At 39.3% G+C, this 20424-nt stretch overlaps 1 protein-coding gene across 1 annotated transcript in view; it reads right to left on the bottom strand.

Annotated features, from left to right (window-relative positions):
- Positions 1-716: 716 nt before the first annotated feature.
- Positions 717-20424, bottom strand: part of TUBGCP3 (tubulin gamma complex associated protein 3) — a 122613-nt gene continuing 102905 nt past the window's right edge. Inside the window, exons 18-22 of the mRNA XM_034758143.1 lie at positions 8631-8719; positions 8347-8478; positions 6499-6639; positions 5418-5534; positions 717-1880 (exon numbers count right to left, since the gene is read on the bottom strand). Coding sequence (XP_034614034.1) covers positions 1722-1880; positions 5418-5534; positions 6499-6639; positions 8347-8478; positions 8631-8719 — 638 coding nt within the window. The 3' untranslated portion in view covers positions 717-1721. The remainder of the gene's footprint in view (positions 1881-5417; positions 5535-6498; positions 6640-8346; positions 8479-8630; positions 8720-20424) is intronic.

The following is a 20424-nucleotide window of genomic DNA, read 5'->3' as shown; positions in this document are numbered from 1 at the left end:
TTATAGTTTTTAAGAAAAAAAAAAAACAAAAAAAAAAACAGATGATTCAGGCCGAACTGTGTTCATAGTACAAGGGCAATACTGAAAATGGAAAAACTTTATGTCATCTTTGCTCAATGCTTTAGCTGTCTCTTTCAGGTACTGAAGTTGAATGACCTTTGTACCACAACTTGTGATTTAGGCCCATGCTCCTCTTGGCTGATGACCTGAACGACCTCCTTATCTGAAGGACCTTTCCCCATTGATACCACTACACAACCAGGGGAGGAGCTTGAACTGAAGCACCAATGTTTTAAAGTAGGCAAGGCTGTTGTGTGACAGGGCATTCTCAACAATGGAATTTTCTTCCTCTTGATCCAAAGTAGCCCAAACTTGATAGACAAAGGGGCTTTACAGCATGCAGTGTAGGCTGTTTACCCAGATGTTCAGAAAGGGGAAGGGAAGGGGAAAGAGGCAAGCTTTGGAGTACTTGATCAAGTGCTCTGATCACATTGGGTGATTTGTTATGGGACTGGACTGTTGGGATTTCAGTGTAATTATTTGTATGTTATAACTTTTTGTAGAATTGTGATCTTAGTTGATGTGAGCATACCAAGACCTGCTATGGATAGAGATTTTGTAATTAAAAAAGATCTATGCACATTGGTATGCAGTTTACCCTTTTTCCACCTTCTCCAAAAATGTGTCATTTTCCAGTCACAAAAAACAGCGAAGTATTTGAAAGATAGTTGTGTTTTTATTTTTCTAAGCTTTTACTTGTGGAACATAATAAATGGATACTTAAATGACTTGATATAATGACATCTTTACAAAAACCATTTCCCCCTAACATTTGGACAGCAATATATAAATATTTACAATGGAAAAATAGGCAAGGAAAGAAATAAGTAGTCTTCATTATCCAAGTCAATTTCTTTCTAATCATATTTTGACCACAAAATACTTCATTCACTTCTATCCATATTTACACATTTCTTTACTTCACTTGGAATAGCACTGAGGTTTTAACTTCAATTTTTAGGATGCTATATTATGTGATACATGTCACACCTGTTACGTTCCTGTAATTTGCTTTTGAATAGTAGCAGAATTTGCCTGGAGTAATAAATCAAAATTTTGAAAATGTTATCCTTAAAGAGAGAAAAAGATTAAGAATGTATGTAAAGTTTACATACCAGGAAACAAAGTTTCTCACACAAATACATCACAACACTGAAAAATCAGTATAGTAAAATGTTTTTCTTAAGGATATTAGGTTTCGATCCAAATCTCTTGGCTTTAACAAAAGCGATATCCCAATAGAACAAATATATATAGAAAAAATAACACCCTCTTATTTTACTGTTAAAAAAAGGAAACAGTGCCTTCTGAAACAAACTAAGATGTGATTTCCTGGAGACAAATGTACGTTACAGTGAAGAGAGCTTAAAAAGCCCCAAATAAAATATGGTCTTCATTAAGAGGAAGATTCAGCAGATCAGTTGGAACAGTTTAAACCAGCCCACTTAATTTTGTAATATTACAAACGTCAATGTAAAAAACAAGACTTTTTTGCTCTCTGTCCCATAGTATCACACAATCATGACTGAAAACATATTGCCTGAAGAAATGATAGACACCTATTGCATGCCATTTGGTTTTAGTATGTAGACATTGACTGCCTTGTCCAATACCAGGTTTAACATCCTTCCGAAATCCAGGAACAGTCATTAGAAGTTGTTTTACATATGTGAGCTGCGTCTCCCTCTAGTGCCCAAAGACATACGAAGTCTTGGTTCTCTTGCTTTATAATGTTCATTGAAGTCCAATCTAAAGCTAAGAAATCGAAGGCTTTCATCGGAACTGGTTGTCAGTAAGATCAAAAACTGTTGCACAATGCCCTGAATGAAAAGGGAAAAATAAGAGATTCACCAGAATGTATAGATGGTGTCATTCGTGTGCAGTAGTATTTGTTGACAAACTAAGGATCTGAATGGTAGCACTGTATTAAAGGAATAGGGACTCCCAAAGGAAGGGCAAGCAGAATGTTTATAACTAGTAGTTCACAAATCAAGTGGAAATAGTTTTGCACTTCTGTAAAACCAAGCATAACAAATCCACAGCTATATACTGGGACTTCATGACTGAAGTTAAAAATAGAAAACCTATAACAGCAACAGCAGAGGCTCTTAAGCCAGTTGGGCCCTACTTATTCTGAGAAGCCTCTTCAGCTTTGTACCCTGCACCAGTGTCATTGCAGCATGAAAGCACTGATGCTGCAGCTACACCATTGCAACTGGTTCTCCTGCCACCCATTCAGCAGCTACTTCACCTAGGAAGGTGGTGGAATCTCCTTCCTTAGAGTTTTTAAGGTCAGGCTTGACAAAGCCCTGGCTGGGATGATTTAGCTGGGGATTGGCCCTGCTTTGAGCAGCGGGTTGGACTAGATGACCTCTTGAGGTCCCTTCCAACCCTGATATTTCTATGATTTTACAATGTTTCTTATACTATCAATTATTTTTCTGTTTTGAGCTACTGCAGTTTATATAATTATATGCACATATATTGTGTTCTGTTAGCTGCAGTGCATGCACTCAAGATTTTGTTTGTTTTAAAAATGTTTTATTTATAATCTCACAGAAAAACTGTTAAACTAGCTTGATTATGGTTGCGAAGTCAAACACTCAAAAGTCAGTAAATATCAGAACTAAGTTTACCTGCGAAACCTTAATTCACTCCCCTTGTGCATATACATTATATGATGCTAATTACATGATCACATGCTATTTTTTTCCCCCACAGGTCCCTGCCTCATTTGCACAGAACAGACAGTGCTCACTGAATTCAACAGTTTGTTTTCTCCTCATAGTTCAGTGGGTAGCCCTAGGCCTTATTTACTACACACTATTCAAACTCTGTTCTGAAATCAATTATTAATTTCCTCCTGGGCTTTTCTCTGGTGCACATCTCTAAAGTGTCTTAGTGTTTCACGAACATTCAGAAACTTATTTTCATAACACCTCTGTGAGGTAAGGGAGTGGTATTATCCCAATTTTACGGATGGGGAGCTAAAACAGAGAGATTAAAGTAAAAAATATCCAGTCAATTTAGGGGTCAACCAACACCTAGTACCTGATTTTTCTATAGTACATTTTATATGTTCAAAGCAGGGCTCTCTCTGACTTCAATTGCAGCTGTGAGTGCTCAGCACTTCTGCAAATCAGACCCTGGGTCTCAAATTGGGCACCCAGAAAATGAGGAATGCACAACTAGTGTCTACCTGTGAAAAGTCTGGATTAAGTGACTTGCCCAGCATCACACAGGAACTCCCTGACAGAGACAGGAATAGAATCTAGTTCTCCAGGATGGCTTTCAACCACTATCACTGTCCTGAGACTGAGACCATCATTTCTCTTCCAGAAATCCTCTGCCTCAGCTTCACAGACTGGCTTGTCTTTTCAGGGAATTAAGCTGCAAACCTTTTATGGCATCTTTACTGAGCATGTGTGAACTGCAGTTTGTCAAAGGCTTATAACTTGGCCAGTTTAGATGGATTTTCACAGGGATGACAAGAGATAGGTCTCTGACACAAATGCCACTCCCCTGCCAAATTACACAGCATGGAAGCACTAGAGATTCTGAAATACGGTTGCCAGATTTTTTTTTTTTTTTTTTTTTTTTAAAACATGGGCAAAACATTTTTACCTAGCCTCCCTCTCAGAAACAGCTGAACCACTTTGGCTGAAATTCACCCCAAGGCAAACAGCCAGCATGGAAATTTTCAGCCCAAAGGGTTAAAATTTCACAAAGTTATAAGCAATTCAAAACAGAATCCTGGGAAGTGTCGGACAACCTTAATAGCATCAGTATTTTAGGTGGAGCTGGTATTATTTAATTTTACAAAACAATTTCATAAACTAGAAATGCTAATTTACGAGATTTGCTTTTTAAAAGCATTTAGTACAGAATCTTCCCAGTTGTGGCTGTTACTACCACAAACCCAGCTTTGGAGACTTGGGTCAGAAACAATAAGCCAGCTACCCAGAAATTGGTATGGCAAAAGATGGAGAAGTGCTGTGCAAGGACACGTTGAACAGGTTTATAACAGCCAGAACGGCTAGTGTAGACACGGTGCATCCTTGCAAGCAGTAATGGTGGAACTACTGGTGGCTTAGTTCCAAAAACTAACAAACCCCTACATGTGTTTTATTGTCTAAGGCATACATCAGTCCTGGTAACAACAGTGCTGTATAAATGCAGAACATGGTTCACTTAGAAGCAACCTCTGCTGTCTCCCTGATTCATTGATCTATTTTTATTTAATATGTCTACATTTAACATCTTTTATTTTGTCTAATGTACTAAACATGTAGGAAATTATAAACAGCAAAAAGGGAGAGAACTGGCCCAACAAGTTTAGTTAAAAACATGCATTAAAATATTAATATGATATCACTGTAATCTTCAACGTTTAACTTTAGATTTTATTTACTGGCTTTTGAATAGTTAAAGCTAAAAAACGCTGTCCTTATCCTACAAAGTGCTACTTTGCAGGGGGTTTCAGAAAAGTACATGATGAGACATTTCAGATGAGCTTGACAACTAGACACAATAGGGCAAGTTGAAACTGAAAATCCATCCTTGACAGTCAATTTCCTGACCTTCGTAAATTGATAGAAGTGTGGCCCTAACGTTTTATGGTAGATTACCGTAATGTTAATTTCCTTAAAAAAAAAAAAAAAATCCTGTGGAATGCTTTGCTTGAAATGTAGCTACTGGCTTCCTTAGTGAATGGTGCATTTGGAATAAAATGTAACTAATTAAGAGTAAGCCTGAATAATTCTCTTTTCACAGCATGGGACTCTGCATGCTTTCACTTAGCTGCTCAGACACTACCCATTTCAACATCCCTAATATAAGAAAAGAAAATGACTGTTTCTTTAAGAGAATTATTTGGGTAGTAATCATTTGCAAAGATTAGGAAGGTAAATGGAATGCAATTGGGATTATACTGATTAAGATTACTTTTAAAAGATCTATTAAATCCATTATGAAACAAGTATGAGACTTAACAGAAAAGGCTATCATGGTCTATCATGTAAGAAAGTACTTGCTTTCAAAGCTCATACAGAACAGCTATTAGAAATTCCCAAATATCATCCACCTACAAACTATCAATTTTCCTAAGGTTGATGTTTTCCATGGAGCCACCCTTGAATTAATTAAAACATATATAAAAAGACAAAACACACTGTACTGAGGACTAGCTAACATGAATGTTTTAAAACAAAAAACAAAAAAAATCCAGATTATGGACAGACGAACATTCATATTGAAATTGCAGGTAGTTTTGATTTTTAGAAGCTCAAATGTATACAAAACTGGCAAATTTATTGTCTTGGTACAGATTAAACAATCCTTATAAATCTGAAGGTCACCTGATAAAAATGTGTAAGTATTCGCAGCTGTGAACACATTTTTGGTACAGATTCTTGAAACTCTCTAATTCTTTTGTTCTCTTCTTCCTCTTCGGATGTAGTTACTCCCCACTCACCCTACAGAACAAAGTGAGAGAGATGTTTAACCTCACATTTATAAACTCTGGGTCCAGCTACCAACTGAACTAAACAGACATGTTCATGCATCGAAATTCATCGTAACAAGCCACATATTCAGCTTCTCATATTGTGACCGTCAACCCCTTCACACTGGTTATGCAGCAAATATAACTAGCAAGTTGTGTTAATGAATCTACAAAAGGTGACAAGTTATAAAATGTACTTGCCAAGAATTATTATAAGATAGACAATGGTAAAAGTTTGTGTGTGTTTAGGAATGAGCTGGTTTCATCACATACCCACTCTTCCAATTGAATGTATGTGTATGGTGGGAGGGAAAAGGATTTGACTTTTAGGTTTAGGCAAGACATTTTCCATGAGGGGTTCAGAGCTCTGCACCTACTCCTCACTCCTTGGTCTGAAACATCTCAAAAATGGCAGACTTTTAAGACATCCTGCAAGACCGTCTATTTAACCTTCTATGGAGTGTGTGGAAGCTGCTGATATAGTCTCTCTGACTATATTTTTAACTTTTGGCGAAGGTACCTAACAACCTTGGATGTTTGTTTTGTCTTAAAAAAAAAAAACAAAAAAAAACACAAAACACACATCCACTTTAAATTAAAAAAATATATTGTTCTTCCATCTGTCTCAAATAATTGCCACCCATAATTAAGGCTAAGATTATGTCACGGAGGTCACTGAAGACACAGAATCCACGACTCCCAGAGACCTCCATGATATTTTCCACTTCAGCCCCAAGACGGCTAGCGCCCCCCCACAGCTCCTAGCCCTTCCTTCCCCTTTTGTCAGTTATTTTAAAGCAAAAGTCAGGGTCAGGTCACAGGCTTCTGTGTATTTTTGTTTATTGCCTGCGACATGTCCATGATTTTTACTAAAAATAACCGTGATAAAATCTTAGCCTTACCCATAATACATTGCACTGCCAGCCTTACTGTACCTCAAGTTCACGCTGCTTCTTCTTCTCTTCAAACTGCAACCTCAGCTGCAGCTCCTCCAAAGCAGCTCTGTACATTCCATCTTGAGCACTCTGAAGCTCAATGATTTGATCAAAAATGGCTCGAAGCTGGTTAAGAAGTGTCTGTGAGAAGATTCAGAAAGGGTAAAAAAGAAGATTTTGGATATAAAAAGGATTTTAAAGCTACTGTTCCATTTGTTGAGATTCTAAAGAATTATTTAGCTGAAAGCAAATTGGTAACCTAGAGCACAACTATGCAGAAAACCCAGATTCAGGAGAAACAAACATTCATACACTTCTTACTGGAACCAAAAAGGGCCAGTCCATATTGCAATAGCAACATGCTTCATCTCAAGCTCTGTGCCTGTGTATGCACCCCAAATGCAAGCTAATGACCCACTTTTCTATCTGAAGATTATCACAATGGTTAAGAACATTAAGGGAAAGAGTGGAGTAAAACAGATGGCCAATAGTCCACTCCTAGATCCAAAATAATTATGTTACCGCTACAGGAAGTCTGGAAAGAAAGAAAGAAAGGGAGAACATTTTGCAGTTCCTCTTGGTTCTCCTAAAAGATTCTTTTTAAATTCTTACCAGTTGTACACCTCCTACTAGCAGTGTAAAACAACTGAGTTTTTAACATAAAGCGCTTTGCTCTGGTATTGCCCTTTTCCAATTCAAAAGCAGCTTTTTTGGCTAATTGGCCCATCAAGGAAATAATTATTTGTATTACAGTAGTGCTTGAAGGCTCCCAGTGTGATGTGTTATAGAAAACAATATGGTACCCACCCCAAAGTGTTTACAATATAATCAAGGCAAGATGCAACAAGTGGGTGGATTACACCATTGAAATGAATATGAGAGAGGAGATGAGGGCAATGGTAATGAGAACAAGCATTTACATGATCAAAAAGATAAGAAACATCTGAAGTCTCTACTGGCTATCTATCTAGTAGTTATCTGTTGGCAGATTCCCATAACCATCATGGAAGAACAAGTCTTAAGAAGGTATCTGAAAGAGGAGAGGGTAGTGGTTTCACATTCTAGTCTGCAGAGGGTATTCCACACATAAAAGGAGGCACAGAGGAAGGTGTGAAGATTCTTGTGGGAGAAGTGGACAAATATACAACAGAGACAGGAACCAGCATGTGGAGAAATGTGATAAGATACAAAGCATGTAAATATTTAGGGACTTAAAAGGTAAATGCTAGAAGTAAAGCTGGTCAAAGCTTGTCAACATTTCAGAAAGTCAGGAAAAAAATCTCAATACAAAATTTACAATGTCTTCCCTTTTTTCCAACCAGGTCTAATCAGAAGCTTGTATTTGGTGTGGGGGAGATGGCAGTGGAGGGACTCAAAGCTTGGTGTGTCATCAGACATGGTCAGAATGATGCTGGAGCGGGAGTTAAAGGATACTCCATGGACACTATCTTCATTCTTGTCACTCAATCCTGTGATCGGTGACACAGAAAGACAGGGTTGGGGGGCCACAAAGAGTTCAAAGTTTAAGTTGATGGCAAGACATCCTGGAGATGTTAGACAGGCTGAGATACAGGAACGGACAGAGGCAGACAAATTAGGGGTGGAGCTGTAGATTTGAGCCATCAGCCTAGAGTTGGTGGAAGCCATGTGAGCAGAGGAAGTCACTTAAAGAAAGGGGTAACTGGAGAAGAGGATTCAGAGTAGCAATTGGGTACAGCACCTAGTCCAATAAGGCTCTGATCTCAGAGGGAAGACTCTAGGTGTTAAATATAAATATAAAATATTTTTATAATTTAAGCATGAGCTGACACAACAAAGCTACGATTTTATACAAAGAAAAAGGCTTACTCTGGAGTCGCTATCCAGCAAACAGCGAGAGATGATTGTGTCCAAGAAAACTTCGTGAGCAGCGATGATGTGATCTAAGTCCTGTGCTTGTTGGACCTTGTTCCAGAGCTCATCCCATGAACATTCAAGTACCTAGAAACCAAAGATTCAGGACTGAGCTGTTTTATATTTGATAGATTATATAGTTACTCTTCTACTCTAAACAGAAGACACATAAGTCACTTTCATTATTAAATGAGACAATTCTCCCTTTAACAGTAACAAATTAGATGGATAAAGTGTACCTCAAATGTAATGTAATACTGCATTTGATGAATGAAATGGACCATTTCTGATGCCAGAACGTGGCACTGATGCAGCACCCCAGAAAGCTCTGTAAAAAAACCCAGAGTTTAGATGTTAAAACAAAGGACAGACATACACAAGCCGATGTATTAATATTGTTTTATCCAACATACGAAGTAAGCTATAGCAAGACAGTCTTCATCACTAGCTTTAATACTAGTTAGCAATATTTGGGTAAAGATCTTTCTCTAATGAATTTCTATGCAATGTAAGAAAAACAAGGAACCAGATGTCTAATCATATAGTGTTTTATAGCTTTACAATATGTAAAAGCCTTTTGCTTCTCAAATCCAAAAGGCAGAAAGAAATGCATTATAACTGCATGCAATATTTAAATATGAAAGTCTTACATCTCAGCAACTCGAACACTTCCTTTCCTTGAGGTTTTATTTATTTATTTATAAATTTATTTTTACACTATTCTTCTGCATACTGTGCATGAAATATTTGCACGCTCTCACGTATTTTGAGGCAAAAGAGAAGGATGGTCCAGTGTTTAGTGCACTAGCCTGGAACTAAGGAGCCATGGGTTCAACTCTCTGCTCCACCACAAACTTCCTGCATAACCAAATCACTAAGTGTCTCACTGCCTCAGTTGCCCATCTGCAAAATAGGGATAATAGCACCTCTCTACCAAGCCAGGTAGATGTGAGAATAAAATACATAAAAGACTGAGATGCTCAGATGAGATTATATAAATAATGTGATAGATTATTGAAATGACATTTCATTAACTGCAAGGGGGTCTTGCCACCCAAGAAAAATTGAAACTTTGAAATGGGTTAAGGACAAGTTCAGACTATGGTGGTGGGCTGTTGGGTTTGTTTGTTTAAAAAAAAAAAACAACAACAACAACAACACAACACTTTGTGAGCTTATAACACCATCAAAAGATTTCAAGGTCTACCAATAAGTACCACCTCTTAACGTCTTTGTACATAAATTATTCCTAGCACATTACATTAATGCATGTGAGGAGTCAAATCAAAAACAAATTTCTTAAATGAATAGTCACCAGAAAAGCCTCAGAGGGAACAAACGTGACACTATTTTATTCTTTAAATGTCAACGAGGGAAAAAAAGATAGCTTGATTTTACTGTCCAGTTAAAAACACTAGAAGTGTTTAATTAATCACTGACTGTTACATCTCATCTATTTTAGGGATGGTGACTAAATAAAGCTATCAAAGCAACTATGAGCTCAAACAAGGACTTGGAGCCAGAATTGATTAACTAGTTTTATATGAAATGGCTGCTTCTGCTACTTTGTTTTTTAATACACACTGTATCAATTTGCTGCCCTCCCTGTGACCAAAGTATGTGGGAGCATAAAGAGACAGGCCAAATAAAGGTATATTCAGTTTCTTTGTTTATATAATTTGTAGGCTGAAAAGTGTGGGCACTCTAGGGAAAATTCTGTTGCCAGCCTCCAGCCCAAATAGATGTGTTGGGTATTAGGGAAGAATCTGACCCCCCAGCCAGGAAGGAAAGAATGGTTACTTACCCCACAATAATGGTGGTTTTCAAGATGTGTTGTCCACAGAGATTAGACTCTTGTGAGTGCCACAAGTGTGAGATCAGATTCTTTTGGCCAGCACTGCCCACTGGAGCTGTACCTGCGCCTCTGATTTCCTTCACCAATACAAAATCTCATAGGAGTAGAACTCCATAGTAGCAGGGAAGGAGGGCAGATTATACAATCCACATGGACAACACATCTCAGAGAAGCATGATTATAATACCCTCAGCATGGGGTCATACAGTTCTGGTATATGGATCTGGTGAACTCTCAATACAGCCTCTGATCACTTTACTACCCATTCCTGCCCGACAATCTCCCAAAACAACAGTTTGATCCTATACCCAGATCTAGCACTGTTACACCTGACAGATCTGGATACTGACTGGATGACTGAAGCTATTCAGCTGAGGTTCAGAACATTGTTCTTTGAAGGAGAAAACCTTCAATCAGATTGACATATAAAGCTAAATGGAAGAAGTTTTCTCTTTGGACATTTCACCATCTCGCTTGACTTCATCAAACTCAGCGATACTGGACTATTTGCTAGTCCTGAAACAATCTGGATATTATCAGTTCCATAAGGCTCTGTTTGCAAGTAATATCTTCATATCACATCACACACTTCCCTTCTTCTCCCCGCCACCAGGGTCACACTGTTTTCCCACTCTGCAGTGGCAAGACTCAAAGGCCTCATGCATGGTTTTTCTCCCAGTACAGGAGTCCTCTCATTCTTGGGATCATAAAATAGTATTAATAGGGCTGTGTGAGGAACAGTCATAGCTGAACTCTGTAGAGCAGCTATGTGGAACTTGAGCCACACACTTACACAACACTATTTCTTAGCAGAGGCTTCCATGTTGGATGCCAGTTCTGGTAGGGCCGTCTGGCAGTCATTGTTTAGGTAGGACCCTATTACCCACTTCAAAGCAATCAGACAACGTGCCTGGTAGCCACAAAGAATGGAATCTGTAGACCATCACTCGAAGAAAGAACAGCTAGTTACACTACAATAACTGTGGATCTTGCATCCAGTCTCAGTTTCCTCAGGACCCCCAGTATCATGGGGATTGGCAAGGAAGTATATACCAACTCTGGTGTCCAAGGAATGAGGAAGGAGTCTGTCATGGAGCCTGGACTTTAAGCCCCACTGGAACAGAATGTCTGCTACTGCTTGTTCTGGTCTGTTGCCAATCGGTCTACTTTTGGGAATCCCGATTTGCAAAAAGATGCTCTATTGCACTGAATTTTGAGAGACCACTTGTGGTTGTTGACCTGATCTTCTATGGTGCTCTGAAAGTCAGGAAGGTGCAGAGTCTCCCGTGTGATTTGGTTCAGAATGCACCAATTCCATATAGACATATAGCTTCGTGACAGAGTGGGGATGATCATGCTCCCCCTTGCCTGTTGACATAATGTTCAGCTGTGGAATGGTCTGTCAGCACTTGTTCTGGGGATTCCTAAAGAAGAGGCAGGAATGCTGTCACAGAATAGCTGGCCCCCAAAAATGAAATACATCCACCTCCTTTGTGCCAGAGCAGGTGCTTTCGTTTGGCCACTTAAGAGGATGAGGCAGCACCTAGGCAGCTACAAAGGATAACAGAGACTTAGTGAGACAGAGTTCCACTGAGTCAGAGCAGACTGGCTCATTCAGGAAGGGCAGGTGAGAGCTATCACAGACAAGGGGGGACTAGAGAAGGTCCCAGGAGGAAGCAGAAAGTGTTTGCTGGGGGAAGACAGAAGGCAAAGAGAGCAGCAAGAAGGGTTTGCTGGCTGGCATCCCCAATCTGGAGAGCTGAAGGGAGAAGCAGCAGCAGAGTGAGTTGCCTGATGGCTCTAAGCCAGAGAGTTGGAGCCAAGGGCCGAAGAGTGCTGAAGGCAGGGGAGCAGAGGAGGAGCTTACTTGCCGTCAGCTCCACGGCCAGAGAGCTGAACCCAGATGAACCATGAAAGGGTCAGGGGGAGTGAGGGATCTCTCCCAGTAAGGAGCCTGTGGGGCTTCCTGGTGGGAAGAGCAGTGTTGCATTCTAACTGGAATGGCTGTCCTGGAAGACCAATGGAAGAGGACAGACAAGGAGCCTAGGTGTGGAGGAAGATACTAGGCATGGCATGGCAAAGATGCTCCCAGGAGAGAGGCTGTGGAGGCTCCCAATGGAAAGAGTGGTGTTGCAGTCCTGGTACAAAGACAGGAGAGGACTGAGAGTCCAGGCATAGTTGAAGGCACTGGCATGTGGTACGTAGGGAATCGAGATGAGATGTTTTGAGTTTTAATGACTGCTTGCATTAGGGTGAAAAATGAATAAGGCCCTTCATTTTCAGTTTTTATTTTGCTTAAAAACTTCAACTTTTTCTGGGTAAATGTTAGGGTTAATACTGGGGGATGCGAGGGCAAGAAAAAAGCAACAATGAAAAGTAAGAGTATTGAAAATAAAAGCAGTTTAAGGCTGTGGTTTACTTCGTGAACTGTATATTAACAGTATATACATATCTGCACACATGAATGTGTGTCTTCCATGATATTGTCTTACTTTAACACAGCCTTGCATTTATACTTAGACTAACTTACTATTAACAAACACATTTGCTTAATGTAATGCATTAGATTTTCTTAAAACATCAGTATTTCAGAATTTCCAAAATTCAGAAAAAAATAATAAAAAAAAAAAAAAATCACTAAAAAAAATAAATAATGGCTTTTGTAAAAACCAGGATTTTTTCAGTAAAAACTGAAAATGAAGGACCTTAGAAATGGACTACATGTTTGGGACTTTTCTTATGGGCTATTTGGATTATGCTGTTGTAATAAACTAGCCTCAAGGAGGGGTAGTATTGAGATGAGAAAGCCTGAAGTGGAATCCTGTTGGTTTCCTGAGAGAGGAGACTGCAGATCTGGAATCCAATAGTGCTCCTGTGAACTGTATGCTCCAAGTCAGAGTCAATGTGGATTCCTTTCTATTGACTTTGAGACCTAGCAAAGCAAAGCTTTACAATTACATGAAAACAAGCTGGTCACTTGTTGTGGTCATCTGCCTCAAAACAACCAGTTGTCAAGGTGTGCGTAGACCTGGATTTCTTGTCTCCTTGGATGAGCTGCCAGACCATTACCAGCCAGACACTTGATGAAAACCCTCGGTGCCATAGAAAGACCAAAGGGCAAGATCTAACCCTGAACTAGTACTGGGATGTTCCTACTAGGAATCTGAGGTACTTTCTGTGAGCTGGGTGGATTGATATATGCAGGTAGGCATCTTGCAGGCTGAGCCCATGAATCAGTCCTACAGATCTAAAGAATGGATTATGGAGGCTAGAGACACCATCCTGAATTTGAAACAGCAGATGGTGTTGATATGTTTAAGGTACAAGATGCAGAGCCAACCCTCTTTGTTCCTTGGAATCAGAAAGTAAGAGGAATAACCCCCACCCCTGCTCAGAACGCTAAGGGCATGTTCTCCACTGATCCCAGTACTGAAGGGAGTCTGCTTCTTGTTCTAACAGTCTCTTATGAGAGACAGTTCCCTGAAAAGGAATGGGGCCGGGGTGAACCCTGGGAAGGGATTGAAACTTGCTTACAGTCTCCAGGACCCACAAGTCCGAGGTACAGGCAGTCAGTTGACCCTCTGCCATTATGGATTTCAACTTCTCCTAATGCTACCTGGGCAGATTATCTATGAATTGATGAAGGTGATAACTGTTTCAGCCAAAGGACCAAAGCTGTGAATGTTGTGAAGTCAGCTGCAAAGCCATGAACCCCACATTAGGTAAGTTCAAAGCCTGCCAATAAACAGACTCCTATTTTCCTCACTTTGCTATTCCCCTGTTGTGTTCATTTTTATATCTATTCCTTCTATGTCTGTGTACATTTCTGAGATTAAGAGCAGGATTAATTTGGGTTGAATTTTAAACATTAAGGAGAATAATCCAATTTTTATCTACAAGAAACTGATCACAAAGACTGGGATGGTAAGAAAGGCTCCCAGGAGAAAAGATTTAACGGAACACAAGTGGACTTCTTCCCAGTAAAAAGAAAATTTAAGGACTAAAGATTTTTCTAGTTTTCACTTCAATTTTAACTTTTTTCTTTGTAATACATTTTAAAAAGGATGTTTATGTTATCTGCATTCTTGCTCCCTCAAACCAAAAAATGAGAATGACAAAATAGAGCATCAGCTTTGCACTAAGCAAGAGGAAACTGGGGTAGGTAAGTGACTGTGAAGTGCCATTTCGTAGAGAGGGAAATGGAGAGAGTGGGATGGATGAGTGCCGGGGCCAGGTGTCCGAGTGTTTACTTATGTTCTGTGGGCTTAAAGTTTATTGAGGAGATCTGTTATTGTTTGGAGTTTCTCCTGCAGACCTGGAGTCCAACGGTACTCCTGTGAACTCTCTGCTCCAAGTTAGAATCAGTGTGGGGAGCACTCTGACCTACGGGAATAGGCATTATGCTGGAAGACAGTATCGGAGTTCCAACACAGACTGTGTGTGACAATGGGCATGTCATTTACCTTCTCCAACCATGAGGGTTCTCAATCTGTAAACTGGGGATACTGATATTTACCCATATCATAGGGAATAGGAGCTGAAAGGCATAGCTAAGTGTAAGTAACTCACTATGTTAGAGAAAATTATTATTATATCTTCCCTCTGCAGCTTTTTAAGAAAACACACTCCTTTCTCTTGGATGAGGATCTGGCCATAGAAGTTGATGCATTGTGAATCTCCCAGATTGGATTATAATACATTGTGTCTAAAGCTGAAGATGGACAACACATCTCCACACCAGGACAAATTGTTGGGAAAATATATACTGCACTCTCCACTGGCTTTCAGTTTGCTTCTGGTGCCAGTTTAAGGTTTTACCCTCTTAATCTTTAAGGGCCACAATGGGTCAGGACTGGGCTACCTTAAAGAATGACTCTCCATCCATTACCCTCCCAAGACAGCTGCACTCTTCTGGGACAATGCATCTAACAAAGCCTAGACTAAAGTTTAAGAGAACTGAAAATCAGCCACTCTCAGTCAAGGGTACCTAACTATGGAACAACCTACCAAGTTAAAACTGTACCAAAGATTATTTTAGAGAGTATGTTACAAAATCCACCTCTTTGCCACATTCTACCTGCCATAAGTGAAGACAAGGAATTACTTACACTTATAAAAGTAAAATAATCCCCAAAAATCAAAAGACATGGTAAAGAAAGCTTTGGAAAATCAGGTAGAGACAAAGCAGAACACACTAGGATGCCATTTATGGACAGTGTTGTGTGACTCTATATTGCGGAGTATAGCACTTAGACATCAAAAGTGATACTATTCTAGAAATACATAAAGGGCAGCCAACAGCAGAGGTCGGACTAAAACTTCAGTATATTTTGCTCCCAGCTATGTGCACACTTTCTTAAGCCACGGTTTCATTCTTTTAGGGCCTTCTGGGTCTTTTCCCTAATCTTCTGAGAATTGTTAAACAGATCACTAAACACCAGCACTGTAGAAGACAAAATGAAGGTGGTCCTTGTCCTGAGGGACTTGCAACCCAAGAGACACAAGAAAGACAGGGCATCCTGGGAAGGCCAAAGGAAAAGGACTTGACAGACTCAATGTAGTTGTCGATTTAGATTAAGCCAATGTGTTTCACAGCACTCTAAGTGATCAAAGTTACGAAGACTGAACTGGAAAAAAAAATAGCATCTACTGAGTAGGAACATCCTATACATTGTAACCCATAGACTTAGAAAAGATGTCTTTTAGAAAATCCTAATATATACATGAGGAAAAAAAAATCTTCAAAAACTAGTGAAACAATTTCCTCCAAACAGGACTTGCTCCAAAACTGAGTTCCTTCAAACAGCCAACATTAAAAAACAAAACAAAACAAAACCTGAGAAAAAGACTTTTCCTATTCTCCTGTCTCACTCCAAACATGGAATCTTCCTGAAAAGTTACCTTGGCACAAGGCCCAGGACCATCAATATTCAGTCTTGTACCAGCAACAGCTAGTCCTCATGATGGAGCCTAGAAATCACTAAATTAAAAGAGGAAGTCCCAGCTCTCTAGTGAGATACAACATATGCTTCTAGAGTTGGTAGACAGAATCAAAGAAACGTAGGGTGGAAGTGTCTTTGAGAAGTCATGTAGTTCAGCTTCCTATGCTGAGGAAGGACCAAGTATGCCCAGACAATCCCTGACAGATATTTGTCCAACCTGTTCCCAGAAACCTCCAGTGATATGGATTCCACAACCTCCCTTGAAAGCCTACTTCAGTACTTAACTGTCCTCATCGTTAGAAATGTTTACCTACTAACCTAAATCTCCTTTGCTGCAGATTAAGCCTATTATTTCTTCAGTGGAGATGAAGAACAACTGATCACCATCCTCTTTATAACAGCCCTTAAGACATTTGAAGATTAGTAGGTCCCCACTCAGTTGTTTTCTTTCAAAACTAGACCTACCCAGGTGCTTAGCCTTTCAATATAAAAAGGCTTAGAAAACCTGACCTATCATGTTTGTTGCTTTCCTCTGGACTCTCTCCAATTTATCCACATCTTTCCTAAAACGTGGCACCCAAAACTGGACACAGTACTTCAGCTGAGGCCGCGCCAGTGCTGAGTAGAGTGGGACAATTACCTCCTTCGTCTTACATACAACTCTCCTTTTAATATGCCCCAGAATTATTAGTCTTTTTTTACAACTGCAACACATTGTTGGCTCATATTTAATTTGTCATCCATTATAACCCCCAGATCCCCTTTCAACAGTACTACTGCCTAATCAGTTGTTTCCCATTTTTGTATTTGTGCATTTGATTTTTCCCTTCTACTGTATTTATTGAATATCACCTTATTGATTTAAGCCTAATTCTTCTATTTGTCCAGGTTATTTTGAAATCTAACTTTTCCTCCAAATGCCAGCACCCCCTCCCAGCTTGGAGTCATCCACAAACTTTATAAGTGTACTCTCCATTCCATTATCCAAATTATTGCTAAAAGCATTGGGGGGGGAAAAACTGGACCCAGGACAGACCCTTGAGTCACCCCACTAGATACATCCTCCCAGTTTTACAGCAAACCACTGATAACTACTCTAAGTATGGTCTTTCAACCAACTACACATCCACCCTATAGTAACATCATCTAGACCATATTTCCCTAGTTTCCGTACGAGACTGGCAAGCCTTACTAAAAATCAAGGTCTCTCAAGTCAACACCTTCCCCCTTCCCTCTCCACTAGTCCAGTAACCCTGTCAAAGAAGAAAATTAGGTTGGTCTGGAATAATTTGTTCTTGACAAATCCATGCTGGCTATTACTTATTACCCTATTATTCTTTAGGTGCTTACAAACTGATTGTTTAATAATTTGTTCCATATCTTGCTGGGTGTCAAAGTCAGGCTGATTGGTCTATAATTTCCAAGGTCCTCTTTGCTCTCCATTTTAGAGATAGTTACTGTATTTACCTTCTCCAGTCCCCCCATGAGTTCTCAAAGATAATTGCTAACGGTTCCAAGATTGCTTCAGCTAGTTCCTTAAGTACCCTAATGTGAATTTCATCAGACCCTGCCAACCTGACTACATCTAACATATCTAAATATTCTTTAACCTGTTCCTTTCTCTATTTTAACTTGTGTTCCTTCCTCCTTGCTGTTAATATTAATTGTGTTAAGTATATGATCAAAATTTACCTTTAAGTGAACACTAAAGCAAAATATGCATTGAATATCTCAGCCCTTTTGATGTCATCTGTTATTAGCTCTCCCTCCCCACCAAGCAGGGAGGGCCTACACATTCTCTCATCTCTCTCTTGCTCCTAATGTATTTATAAAGCCTTTTCTTATTGCCTAGGATATCTTTTGTTAGGTATAACTCATTTTTTGCCTTAGCCTTTCTGATTCTTTCCCTACATGCTTCTGTTATTCTTTGGTATTCATGCTTAGCAAGTTGACATGTTTCTACTTTTGTAGGATTCCTTTTTGATTTTCAGGTCATTAAAGAACTCCTGATGGAGCCATATTGGCTTCTTTCTTCCTATCTTTCCTTCACATCAGGATAGTTTGCTATTGTGCCTTTAATATTGTCTCTGAGAAACTGCCATCTCTCCTGAACTCCTTTATACCTTAGATTTTCTTCCTACAAGACCTTACCTACCAGCTCTGAGTTTGTTAAAGCCTGCTTTTTGAATTCCATTATGCTTATACTGCTGCTCTCACTCTTTCCTTTCTTTAGAATCATAATATCTATCATTTCATGATCACTTTAACCTAAATTGCTTCCATCTTCATATTCGCAACCAATTCCTCCCTGTTAGTCAGAATCAAGTATAAAATGGCTGCCCTTTGGTTACTTCCTTAACCTCCTGAAACAAAAAGATGTCCCCAACACATTCCAAGAACTTTTTGGAGATTTTGTATTTCCCATATTACTTTTCCAACAAATATCTGGGCAGTTCAAGTCCCACATAGGTACAAAGGTATGGGGACCTTAACATTTCAACACTTTGTATAGGAAAGCTACATTACGTAAATTTTAGAGGTTTCTATAGTTAGTGATAATCTAATTCCAATTCCCTTTTCTAAATCCTGTACAGTTGGATACATGATAATAATGTAGCCTGCCTTTTCAGGTGTATAGTGCAGGTGTGTGTGTGTGTGTGTGTGTGTGTGTAATATTAAAAAAACTCTAAAAATAAAGTTTAATTTTTTTCTAAAAATTCTCTATTTGTATTTGGCTCTTCTATGACTATGTAATAGAAAGTCTTCACTGGCATTGATAAGTCCCTCACACCTTTGCCAGTAGTAAGCATGTGGCCAGCATACTGACAAAAAGCTTTACACTGTAGCATACATGCTTCTCTCTCATTATTATACAGCTTTGTTTACACCCAACTTTTATTACATACAAAGAAGCACCTAACCCTTGTTCTAGGTAATCCTTCATATATTTTAAAACAATTAAAAAACCCAGACTCTTCCAGTAATCTCATTTTGTCCAATAATTAATACATCCATAACCGAGCTGCTACTATATATAACCCCCCTTTGTGATCTCCCGGTGTCTCAAAGCCAGAATACACACATGGGCCTTGGATCAGATGGGAGGTAGGAGGGGGAGAAGCAAATTGGAAAGTGGAATGACCCTCAAGGAGAACACCCCATCAGATGTCTCCCTCACTCTTATATGAGTGGAGCTCCAACTCAGACACCTCCACTGCTTACAACAGTAACTGCAAACCATGGGGAGAGAGGTGATCTGACACATAGGTACCAATCCATTTAGGGCTAGTTCAAAATCAATAACAATTTTTAGCCAATACCTAGTAGGTAGCCAGTGTGGATCCAAAAAACACTGCTGTCGTGTGCTCCCAGAAAGATGTACACTATAAAAAGAGCACTGACAAATTCAAAATCAGCTTCAAACTTCTGAATAGATTCAAGATCTAGCCACACAGAACATAGTACAGTGGTTTATTCTAGAAGTGACAAAGGTGTGACTAGTCCATTCATATCTGAAAAAAAAAAATGGCAGCTTCCTGGCTGTAAATAGATGAAATAAAGCTGTTCTGGCCACAGCTGATATGTGCTCTTTTAACAGCTGGAAGTCCAACCAGACTTCTAGATTGTTCACCTGCCCCACAAATGAAAAGCAAAACCAACCAACCAGAGAGGGGCAAATATGAATCCCTGCCAGCTGTCTCTCTCAAACAAACATCACTTTCATCTTCTTTGGATTGAGTATTATTTTATATTTCACATACATACAAAAAACAGAGAAAGCAGAACACAACACTATGCCAAAGCAGCAATGAACTAAAATCAAACTTCTAAGGACTAACAAGTACCATCTTCTGTAAAATTAGACAAGAAAACTAGACTGTATTGTGCAAACAACCCTAATAAAACAAAAGTTCTTTGGCTCTGTATATGGGAAACATACTCTGCTAAAAACCATTTGTAATTCTCTACTGCCCTCTAAAGGCTGTTTCAAGAATTTCAACTTTGTAGTTTGGATAATTAAAACTGGTATATTACGTACATCTTTGGACTAGTCATTGTAAAAACAGCGACAAGAAGTTGATATTAATCTGAATAAGACAAAAAAGGGTTGTTTTTTTAATACTATACATTTACCACCTAACACATGCAGTGAAGCAGTAGTAGTTCAGTGTAAGGCTGTGGCCAGAACTCCATCTTTGGCATGAACTAGAATCCCCAAATTTTCCAGCACACAAA

Source organism: Trachemys scripta, chromosome 1 (genome assembly GCF_013100865.1).
Source record: "Trachemys scripta elegans isolate TJP31775 chromosome 1, CAS_Tse_1.0, whole genome shotgun sequence".
NCBI classification, from domain to species: Eukaryota; Metazoa; Chordata; order Testudines; family Emydidae; genus Trachemys; species Trachemys scripta.
The sequence above is the reverse complement of the archived record's forward strand: the minus strand, read 5'-3'. Positions and strand labels throughout refer to the sequence as shown.